Source organism: Lactuca virosa, chromosome 6, assembly GCF_052849685.1.
Source record: "Lactuca virosa cultivar CGN04683 chromosome 6, Lactuca_virosa_CGN04683_v6, whole genome shotgun sequence".
Taxonomy (NCBI): Eukaryota; Viridiplantae; Streptophyta; class Magnoliopsida; order Asterales; family Asteraceae; genus Lactuca; species Lactuca virosa.
The window spans coordinates 181,299,002-181,310,865 of NC_136431.1; the positions used below are offsets into that span (position 1 = coordinate 181,299,002).

General features: G+C 34.0%; 2 protein-coding genes across 4 annotated transcripts; one reads left to right on the plus strand and one right to left on the minus strand.

Annotated features, from left to right (window-relative positions):
• Positions 1-478: 478 nt before the first annotated feature.
• On the minus strand, positions 479-1,764 carry LOC145120150 (RING-H2 finger protein ATL2-like). Its single transcript, XM_079055944.1, has one exon. The coding sequence runs from the start codon at positions 1,668-1,670 to the stop codon at positions 765-767; it is 906 nt and encodes a 301-aa protein (XP_078912070.1). The 5' UTR covers positions 1,671-1,764; the 3' UTR covers positions 479-764.
• A 6,359-nt stretch (positions 1,765-8,123) lies between these two features.
• On the plus strand, positions 8,124-11,864 carry LOC145121267 (beta-xylosidase/alpha-L-arabinofuranosidase 1-like). 3 transcript variants are annotated; one of them, XM_079057044.1, is made up of 6 exons: positions 8,124-8,639; positions 8,714-9,001; positions 9,108-9,277; positions 10,225-10,322; positions 10,396-11,157; positions 11,228-11,864. In XM_079057044.1, exons 1-6 carry the CDS (start codon positions 8,226-8,228, stop codon positions 11,797-11,799), a joined length of 2,304 nt encoding a protein of 767 aa, XP_078913170.1. In that variant the 5' UTR covers positions 8,124-8,225; the 3' UTR covers positions 11,800-11,864. The 3 variants fall into 3 exon arrangements, with proteins under 3 accessions (XP_078913170.1, XP_078913171.1, XP_078913172.1); XM_079057045.1 differs by having other exon boundaries at positions 8,524-8,639; positions 8,711-9,001; XM_079057046.1 differs by lacking the exon at positions 8,124-8,639 and having other exon boundaries at positions 8,826-8,933.

Here is an 11,864-nt window from a genome sequence, read left to right on the forward strand (position 1 = left end):
CAATGCATTTTACCATACCATGAGGGTAGGACGGTGTTCTCCTTGTTATAACGAGGCTATGGGAATGCTATCTCACCATAACAGTCTAAAGAACACTCAAAATTATAAAAGCATAGATATTTCTAATAGCATGTGAGATGTATTTTATTTTGGTAATTGTACTAGTATAGAATGTGTTTTGAGATGCACTTTATTTTGGTAATTGTATTAGTATAGAATGTGTTTTTTTTATAAAGACGAAAAATCACCGAAACATTAGGCTATGACCTCTCATGATCAAACTTATTCTACCAGTACTGTAGCATAACGTCATGAATAAATTTCCAAATTATGTCATTAATTTATATATTTTTTAAATACACCTAATGTATATGTACGCATAGATTGGTGGGTAAATATGTGTTTATGGAAAACTCGTTTAATTGATGTAAAGGAAATTAAGTAATTCAACGATTTACATCTAAAAGACGAAAAACGATAGAAACATGAGATATATGGTATGATTCGATTTGAATTACTTGTTTACACTTTGTATTCCATTCGGATATTTTAAATTTATATAAAAGATGGGAGAATAAATAAAATAAATAATAAATCCATAAATATCTACAAGTCTACGTTCTTGGGAAAATGAACAACCGAGAATATGCGCCACGTGTCTGATCAAAGACCAACATGCTCTATTTGAGATTGTGCCACGTTTCTAATCAGACGGCTGTATATGGTTTTACGATAGCCGCCAACGATATCCACTTTCGTAGGTTTCATCTAAGATCATCGGTCCCTATCCGAGTTGACTCATGACACGCTGACTCGAGATCTGACTCGGTCACCGTCAAACAACTAGGTCCGACGCCTGACGACGGAGAAACCGCTGGCGATTTTCTACTCATACTGATTATCCTCTTCAAAGCCATTAATCTGCTTCCCGGAGATCTGAAACCCTGACTCGGCGACGGCAACCGAAACTCATTATCCGCCTGTAACTCGCTCCGACTTGGCACATCTATTCTGACGTCGATTCCCTTTCTCCGATCTGCCAACGACGGCGTTTCTGTATGATCCCCGATACGTTGAACCGGGGAGCTAAGTGAAGTGCTTGAACTGGGTTCGGCTACAGTCGCCGGTTGCTCAACCGACATCCTCATTTCCATATCAGCAGGCTCCACCGGCGATCGGCAAAGCGGGCAAGTTGAGTTACTATGAAACCACATGTCAATACACTCCGTGTGAAAGCTATGTCTACATTTTGGCAAAATCCGACCTTTTTCACCCTCTTCAAACTCCGACAAACACACGGCACATTCCGGCATATCTTTGTTAGTTTCCGACGAGTACACAAACAAAGGGAGTCCCTTCAACACAGATGCATCAAGCCCACCAGTTGGCATACCCACAGTGTTATTCGAGTCGACGTAGAAGACAACACGGGTGGAACGATTGCGGCGATTACTACGTCGGGTTTCGTTACGGCGGCGGAGGCGGAGGAGGTACCATCGTGCGTATAGGTGGAGAAGAACCAAGAAAACGACGACGACGAAGAGGACAATTATTGAAGAAAGCATGATTTTGCCACTGAGAGCGTAGTTTTTCGAGGAGTTTTCTTCTTCCCCATCAAGTCCCCATTGGTGCTTAACTGAAGAATCAACAGTAGGTCCTGTCGCAGACATGGAGGTAATTATCGGAGATATGTTTAGCGGTGGTTTAAAGGGGAAAGATATAAAAGGACAGAGATGAAAAGGGAGTGGGAAGGTGAGGGGATTTATGAGGAAGAAGAGGGAAACTTCGAGGTTGGTTCGTTGAGGATTTGTTGAAGCTGTTCAGGAAGCAGCTTTCGTTGAAAGAGATTCCGTGGGTAGACGCCATAGTTTGACGCGGGAACTCCAAAATGACGTATTTACCCTTCCACCTTTCTATATTTCTTTTCCTTTTTGATTTCTGTTTTAGCTTTTGCCTTTTGTAAAAATATCTTACGAATTGCTGAAGTTGATAAAGATGAGCATTTTATTTAATAGTTTGCTAACTTTATAAAAAATGATGAAAATGATTTTCAATTTGGAAATGTGGTCAAATGCTAAATTGTATTATAAGTTGCGCAATAGTTTTTATGATGAAAAACCGTTTTGGAAACGAATTAATGACTAATACTAGGTATATGTTTTTGACTTTTTTCTTGTACATAGTTAATCATTTTTAATCTTTTATCCGGATTATCAATTAAAATTATTTCAACTGTTCGAAAAAAGTAATTCTAATCGGTGATACCTACTTTAGCCGTTTTCCAATACTCTTCCAATGGATTAAGAACTTCATAGAGTAATTAATTATGTTGTGTGTGCATCTTTCACTTTCTTTTATAAGATTTACTACAAGTTTATAGAAAAAAAAAACACCATTTTGAACTTGATTTAGGTTTCTTAAAATATAGATCTTAATAGTTCAAATTTAATTAAAATTTGTTCTTAACCATTTGAATTACAATTTAAGATAGGTTTTAAAAGGTCACTTTTTGATAGTTAACACATTCAAAAATTAGACAACTTCAACAATTAATCCAGTTCAAAATGCTACCATATTGTCACTTTAATCAAAAAGAAATATGCATAAATAGTTTGTTTATCGATTAAAATTTGTAAAAAAAAAAAACTATTTTGAGGGATGATTGAGTTTGGCAATGTCGTGATGGAATTCAGAATAAAAATTAGATTTTTTTTGGAAATTGAACTTCCCTAACGAGGGTTTCCGGGCCAGCTTTCGCGCACCGACTAATCCCCCGCTGCAAACATGAGGCTTTGCCTCATGCCCTGGAGTCACTGCAGGCGAACCTCCATGGCCACAAGGACTGAGTAGTGCCAGAATTTGAACATGTAGATTTTGATCCTAACTGATATAAAATTCAAAATAATAATTTAGATTTGATCTGAATTAATCTAAATAATCATATCGTCTCATTCAAATTGTCAAAATAAAATTCGTTTTATCCAATCATTCAAATATTTCACATCATGAATAATTTGGATTAAACTATTTGACCAACTTAATTGTCTATCAACAATTATTATTATGAATTTTAATTGAGAAACAAACTATTATCATTTATTTCTTTTATTATAGTTAGATTAAGATAACATGACAATTAACTCTATGATCTATTGTTAATGCTATTTATTTTTTTCAATGGCACTGATCCATTGGAATTTTAATTCGAATGGTTCATATCATATTTAAATGTAGCATAGACTATTTTAATTCGCATGTAGATAACCAAAATCAATCAAACATCCATCTCATGCTGGAACCATCATTTTAATGAAAATTTGTATAAAAAAAAACTCAACTGATCAAATGTCTATTTATAAAATCGTCGTAAACCTACTAAACCAATTATGAACTGTCAAAATGATGTTTTTGTTTAAATAATCGAAGTCATTTTAACCGTAGTTATCTATAAAATAGTGACCGAAATAGTCTTTTCAAAAAATTTGAAATTATAAACAAAATACATTTTCAAAAAAATCATTGATAATAAGTTTTATTATTTTTGAAATAGACCAAAGTTACGAACTTCCTTTGAATCATTGATAATAAGTTTTATTATTTTTGAAAAAGACCAAAGTTACGAACTTCCTTTGAATTTCAAAAGTACTTTTGGAAAATAGTCATTAACAATAGTTTTTGTTGCTATTCAAATACTCCTAATAATAATTGTATGTGAAGCATATCAATGGTATAAAGCATATATTTCAACATAATGTGATTCAATCAGTTATATCATTATCTACTATGAACAATTAAAAAAATGAATTAACTTGACTGATAAATCTGTTTTAATTTATCATAATAAATTAATCAAATAAAAAAAGTGTTTAATAACAAAGAATGGACAAAAAAAAAGCTTAACTAATTTGAGACAATTGTCTTAATTTGTCATTTTATTTTAGTTTATCAATAGATCTTTGTATTATATGGTTTATTTAAAATGAAAATTAAATATGAAATTCTAAATATTTGAGATGTTTGAATTTATAAGAAAATTGAAAAAAAAAATATATTGAATTATTAAATTTAAAAAGTTTTTTAATTTAAATAAATAGTTTAGATAAATAAATAGAAGAAACTAATAAGATTTTAATTTAGTAATTTTGAATTAAGAAGAAAAATTTATTAATGATATCCATATGCATTTATTATTATTTATTATATTTAAATAGTACGTGAAATTTAATAAAATAAAAAACCATAAAATAACATTTAAAAAAATAAATAAAAATAATAAAAAAAAACCACGTGACATGATGAATTAGAAAATGATAAGTAATAAAATAATTTTTATTTATTAAGGATGATATAAATTTTATTATAACTTTTTATTGAGTGAAGCGGTAGGGGTACAAATGGAAATCCTCTAAAAAATTGGTCAATGATGCATTTACTTCCGTGTCCAATTGTCCACTATCTTGACTTGCGGGTCATAGCGTTACGGAGTGATTTTGTGTTTTTGTTCACTTGCTAAACCGAGTAAACAACTCTCTTATTAGTTATTTATTTATTTATTTTAAATTAAACTATATTGACATAAGTCAGATTAAAAAATAAGTTTAATTCTAAATATAATATAATAAAAAACATTAAAACTAAAACTAAAATAAAAAACATTAAAGATTAAAGAGGGCAAAACTCCAAAATAAAAAAATTTAGTGGTAAAAGTCAAAAACTCCAAAATAATATTAATCATAACAAATTTTTAATTAATATATAATAATAGGGTTATTAATAGGGTTATTGATTAAACTAACAACTAAAGAAAGTGACTAATAAAAATAAAATTACCAATTTGTCTACAACACAATATTCCAAAGTAATAACAATATTGACGTAAATTCAATATGAAATCTCACATGCAATAAAGTAGATTTATTATATTACGGTCAATTGATAAGATATGATATAAAGATATTCTCCCGTTCTTTTCATTGACATCAATTTTTTTAAGAAGTTTATGTTAACCCCTACGATCGAATATGTTTCGATTCATCGTCTAGTCGTTAAAATGGTAACGTATAATGGTCTTATATCATAAGTTACTTTGTTATTGGTAAGTTTTAAGTTTTCTCTATTAGACCTAAAAACAAACATCTGAGGCACCGTTGCAGAAGAGTTCTTTGTGTTCCGGCCCGATTCGTTGTATTCTGGACTGAAATATGTGTTTCATATTTGTTGTGTGTTAGCTTGGAAGACATATTTTTTCAGTATTGTATTCAAATTTAACATATATTTCGGGTTTTTTTTTATTGTGTTCAAAATGTTAAAAATACTCAAATCAAGAATAAATCTAAAAAATCACTGATTAATAGGAATGAATCCAGAACATTAGAGGTTGCTTTTTTCATTCCCCGTATATTTACACTTGGTTTTGGGTGCCTAATATGTGTAGGGATGCAAACTCAATCCCACATCGGTAAAAAGAGAAACTATATGCTAGTATATAAGGCAATGGGTAATCTCTTCTATTACAAATTGTTTTTAGAAAATGGAACCACATTGTCATTTTATGTGTGAGCGCGAGGTGAGTTTTCTTACTATGTCATAGTTTGTGTATGCTGACCAAATGGATCTTATTTGTTGTTGCTATTACGTGTTATTGAGCTTCTAATAGCTCCAGGGCATGCAGTTAGCCCATTGGGACTGCTGATAGTCCCCATGATTGCTGATAACTCATAGTTGTGTTGTATGTGATATTTTGAAGAACCCACTAAACTTTGTGCTTACAATTGTGGATTTAATGTGTTTCATGTATTCCAGATGATAGCAGGAAGGCGAAGACTTGACTATACACTATCTTCGACACCTTTTCATGATTCTGCATTTTGTGACACTCTGATTTTTGGGTGATTGCATTTTGATACTTATGATTTTCTTTCTTGGCTTTCCTGGAAACTATGTTTTTATAAATTTAAAAATGAAAATTTTGGTTGTGATTTTATGATGTTACACTTTGAGTTGGTGACGATAGTGGTGCTTTTGGGATCAATGTAAAGATGAGATCGGGTTCATTCCACAAGGGGTTGCCTTGTGAGGTGGTGATTTTTGATGGTGAGGAGGATGATGGAACTAAGGAATTTGTTTCTTGCTTCTGAAATTTTGATTGCTTTTTCAGCCATCTAGCAGTTTTCTCAATTTCTAGATCGAAGACTAGAGTACATGTACATAAAGATCTGGGTATAAAAACTATTAGCAATACCGTGTACTCGGCAACAATACCACTTTCTTAAGCGTGTCGTTTTTTTGGACAACAAGAATAATTTATTTAAATGACAGCAACTAGCAAGAAGCTAGTTGAAAACAACATTACAAACGGTTTTTGGATCTAAGCACCAGAGATCCCAAGACACATTCCTACCCTATTTAGATCTATTTCTAATCCAATTATAAGAGAACATTTGGATCTCATTAAAAAGGACGTGTGTCGACTTCACCTAGCCATTATACAACTTGAAGTTTCTTGCCCGCCATAATACCCATATGAAAGTGAGTATAATCACAACCAACCCCTTTGCATCCTTGTTTTTTGAGTTCTGCTCAGAGACTAGTCTTACCAAGTCCTCTAAAGTGTTCACCTGAGCCACTTTTTGATCCAACCATCTAAGTAACTGTAACATTGTTTCTTTACTAGTAGTACATTCAAGAAAGACATGTATTTCGGACTCCTCTTTGACGTTGCAGATAGGACACAAAGTCGAAGGTATATTAATACCTCTACGAATCAAATAAAGCCTTGTGGGCAACCGACCAACACTTGTCCTCCAAAACACCAAGTTTAACTTTCCAGGGACCAATCTATTCCAGTAAGTTCTTCTTTGTATTTGCCCCAAACTACAGATGTCTATAATTTTTTTCATTGAAGAGACTGAATACCCACCATGTTAAGCGTGTCGTTTACACTTAAAGAAATAAAAATCATTACCTAATTGCATTAAAAGATAGCACATGGTAGTAGAGTCGAATCCTCATGGACATAACCTAATAAGATACGTTAATCTCGATATCCTATATACACATATAACTTGTGCTCTACGTAAACATCCAAAGAATCCTACTCGATCTTGGATAAGTACCGGCCCTCCTACACCTCATCATGTAAGGACCAAAATATTCGAAAATTACTAATATTTAATTACATATATTCTATTAGTTTAACTCGTAGTGTGTTGTCTTAATATGTTGAAGGTTGCGGGTTTGGACATGATATATATATATATATATATATATATATATATATATATATATATATATATATATATATATATATATATATATATACCATCAAACAAAATGCTTAAAAGGGCCCCTACTTTACTTTCTACATAACCAGTTTGTCAAATTCCTTTTGTAGTGCCCCCGACGAAATACATTTCCACTTTACATGTACCAAAAACATGTTGATTTGACATAGATCGATAGCACCTTATATATACTTTGGTCGACTCTTCCAACTTCTTTATATTAGTCTTTTTGAGATCTTTTGAAAACTTTACTGGCCTCTTTTAACGTTTTATAATAGTTGCTTGCTCTTTTTAAATCTTTTTACAAACTTTAGAGGCCTCCTTTCATATTATGCCTACGATAATATAATTAAGTTACTTTAACATATACCAACAAGACCACGTGAAAGATATTCCATTATTTCCTCATGCATTTTGTATTTAACAAAAATGGCATGAAAGCAAAAGATAAATTGCATGACAACACAAGCTTTTTATGTATTTGAAGGCAATAATACCATTGTGAGGGAAGCGAATAATGGTATTTATTACTATATATATTCTTTTAAAATAATACAAACAGAAAGATATAGAAACCATGTGATCCTTGACATATATGTATTCAATGACAAAAGGTTGCAAAAAATATATAGAGACCATGCTACATATCGACTTTAAATAGATAATATTCATTTTAGATATCCGAACTCTAATTAGATAGGCCGTTTAATTTTCTAAAAAAGATTGATCTTACCGAGTATCATGAATACTGATCGTCATTATTATCGCACTCAAATTCTAGTAAGCGTAACAAGATAGATATAAGAAACAAATGAGACCGAATCACACGAAAACCAGCCAGTCGCGAATCTCACTCCATCACGGGTGGCTACCAAACAATTCTTTCTATAAAAAAGCCACCATTCCTTCACTCTCTGTCTTCCCCTCCAGAATAGTAGCAATATGGCTGCGAATCCTCATGTTCTCGCCATTGTCTTTATTCTTTCTGTTTTATCATCACAGTGGATGTATGCTGCGGCACAGAATTCACCTCTTTTTGCTTGCGACATCGATAAAGATCCAACCTTGAAGAAATTTTCGTTCTGTGATGCTTCATTGGATATAAAAACGAGGGTGAATGATCTTGTAAAGAGATTGACTTTGGAAGAGAAAATAGGAAACTTGGTTAACAACGCTACCAGTGTATATCGTCTCCGGATACCAGGCTACGGGTGGTGGTCCGAGGCTTTGCATGGTGTTTCTAAAACCGGACCCGCAACCTTCTTCTCTAGTTTGGTCCCCGGAGCCACCAGCTTCCCTCAAGTCATCCTCACCGCAGCCTCATTCAATGAAACTTTATTTAGAACCATTGGACAGGTAATCGATCTTTCTAATTCTACAAAGAAACTGTAAAAATTTTGTTATTTTAGTTATGATTCTTTGATTAGTAGGTGGTTTCTACTGAAGCACGAGCCATGTACAATATGGGTTTAGCGGGGTTAACATTTTGGTCACCGAATGTAAACATTTTTCGAGACCCTAGATGGGGAAGAGGGCAGGAAACTCCAGGAGAAGACCCGACTTTAACAAGCAAATACGCAGTGGCTTATGTTCAAGGTTTACAAGAAAGAGATGATGGCGATAAAAAACGACTCAAAGTTGGAGCTTGTTGTAAGCATTACACTGCATATGATGTTGATAATTGGAATGGCACCGATCGGTACCATTTCAATGCTGTGGTACATTTTAGTTTTTCAAAAACAAACTTGTTAATGTTTTAAATATGTATAGTTTTATATTTTTATATAAAGAATATTTAACATTTTGTTTGTTTTGATCTTTAAGGTTACAAAGCAAGATATGGAGGATACATTTCAACCTCCATTTAAAAGTTGTGTCTTGGATGGAAATGTTGCAAGTGTTATGTGTTCTTACAACGAAGTTAACGGGAAGCCAACCTGCGGTGATCCTGATCTTTTAAAAGGGGTGATTCGGGGAAAATGGAAATTAAATGGGTAACTTTTAAATGCGAATCTTTTATTTCTCTCTCATTAAGGCTCTTTTGGTTTACCTCACCTAGGGGCTCAACATATGTCTTGTCTAATATGACAATGTATATCTAATGGGTCATGTTCATGGACTGACCCAGAATTTCACTAGTGATCGACAGTGTTTTTAGACCAAATTTTGATTGAACATTCTTTTGAATTTTTTTTTAAATTATATTATTTTTAATTTTAACATGTAAAATTATAAGGTATTGTGACAAAAGAAATTCAAGAAGTGTCAAGGCTTGATGTATTAGAATTTCAAAGCAACACGAAATAAAAGACCAACAACATTAAGTCCCACATTGGTTGTTTGTGAAATACACGATGGTTGATGCCTTGTTGGGCTTTATAAAGCTTAGACAAGGCTTATGACTATCTTCAAAATTTGCAGCTTCTTTATTAACTTCTCAAAAATTGAGGGGTCAAACTACAAATTAATTAAGAACAATACAAATTTTCTAACTCCATTTCTATATGTTCAAGTCTTGATTTCTTTTAGAGTATACGGTGTGGGTCACAACGAGAAACGAATTGGCTGAGTTGGCACACTAAAACGACGTCATGACACGGGGAACACCGCCCCCCCCCCCCCCCAACTCGTTGAAGCTCGTTATGGCACTTCTCGTGCTCGTTACCACATATTGAAACGGGAATAGTAACCAATCAAAATCATTTTCCTACCTCTTTCTCTCTTTCTCTCTCTACCTTTTTCTACCTCTTAACAAGTTATAACATTGAAACACTATTTCCTGCATGGTATTATGGTGGTGTTAAGGTTGATCTGGCATGTAAGATGGCGTTATAACACCGGCCCATACCCAATGCTCTTACTTTTTTACTTACTTTTATAAATGACAACAGTCACTTTACATACCTAACCATACAAAAGATGTTAAATTAATGTTTTGTAGATACGTAAGTTCTGACTGCGATTCATTAGACGTCATGCTTACATCACATCATTGGGAGAAAACACCAGAGGAAATCGCGGCAGATGCTTTAAACGCAGGTAACAAAATTTGTACACGTACATAAATAATTACACATTAAAAACATACCAAATATATCGAGTAACTTCACAGGGGTGGACCTAAACTGTGGCAATTCACTAAGACTCCACACAGAAGGTGCTATAAAAGCTGGACTAGTTAAAGAATCAGTAGTTGATAGAGCTGTTTCCAACAATTTTGAGACACTTATGAGACTCGGGGTTTTCGATGGTAACCCAAGTAAGCAAGTTTATGGGAGTCTAGGTCCCAAAGACGTGTGCACCCCGACTAACCAGGAGCTAGCTCGTGAAGCTGCTAGGCAAGGAATCATGTTGCTGAAAAACACGCCTGGATCATTGCCACTCATGCCAACATCCATCAAGTTTCTAGCTGTAATCGGACCCAATGCTACTGCCACAGAAACCATGATTGGTAACTATGCAGGTGTTCCATGCCAATATACAACTCCTCTAGAAGGGTTATCAGCATCAGTTAAAACCATATACGAACCAGGTTGTGTAAATGTGAACTGCTTCATTGTGCGAATCACAGAGGCCAAGAAAGTAGCAGCTGAAGCAGATGCGGTTGTTCTAGTAATGGGTTCGGATCTCTCTATAGAGGCTGAAACTATAGATAGAATCGATATAACCCTACCTGGTCAACAAAGCTTTCTTGTCTCAGAAGTTGCATCCGTGTCTAGAGGACCTATGATTCTTGTTATAATGTCGGGAGGAGGAATGGATATCCAGTTTGCAAAGGATAATCCAAATGTAACAAGCATTTTATGGGTCGGGTTTCCTGGTGAAGCTGGTGGAGCTGCTTTAGCTGACATTGTTTTCGGCCGATTTAATCCAAGTAAGATTTGTCATCTTTCACATATACCCCTTTTTGTTCGAAGTTTTAATGGTTTTGCATATATTTGAAGGTGGAAGACTACCCATGACATGGTATCCACAATCTTTTGTTGAGAAGGTGGCCATGACTAACATGAACATGAGACCGGATCTAACTACAGGTCACCCTGGTTACACCTACAGGTTCTACAAAGGAGAAACAGTTTATCCATTTGGACATGGGCTAAGCTATTCTTCACATGCTCACCATTTAGTTAAAGCACCGAAGTTCGTGTCAATCCCACTAGAAGAAGGTCACGTTTGTTGGTCATCTGAATGTAAATTGCTCGATGCATTGGAACATGTTTGTAGAAATTTAGTATTTGAAGTTAAGCTTAGGGTAATGAATGTGGGAAACATGGAGGGAAGTCATATAGTGTTCTTGTTCTCATCTCCTCCAACGATACATGATGCACCTCAAAAGAAGTTATTGGATTTTCGGAAGGTGGTCTTGGCTTCACGAGAACGGACAGTGGTTAGTTTCAAGGTTGATGTATGCAACCATCTAAGTGTGGTTGATGAAGATGGCAATAAGAAGGTTCCTTTGGGAATACATGTTCTTCATGTTGGAGATCTTCAACACTCTCTAAATATAAAGATTTGATGTGGGTGTTTTAGGTTTTATGATTTATGATATGGAACTAAAATTAAAGAGGATTTGAGAAAGAA

Coding starts and splice junctions, on each gene's coding strand:
- LOC145120150 (XM_079055944.1), bottom strand. CDS start 1,670: ATGTCTGCGACAGGACCTACTGTTGATTCTTCAGTTAAGCACCAATGG.
- LOC145121267 (XM_079057044.1), top strand. CDS start 8,226: ATGGCTGCGAATCCTCATGTTCTCGCCATTGTCTTTATTCTTTCTGTT. Junction 9,278..10,224: donor GGAAAATGGAAATTAAATGG/GTAACTTTTAAA, acceptor AATGTTTTGTAG/ATACGTAAGTTCTGACTGCG. Junction 10,323..10,395: donor GGCAGATGCTTTAAACGCAG/GTAACAAAATTT, acceptor GTAACTTCACAG/GGGTGGACCTAAACTGTGGC.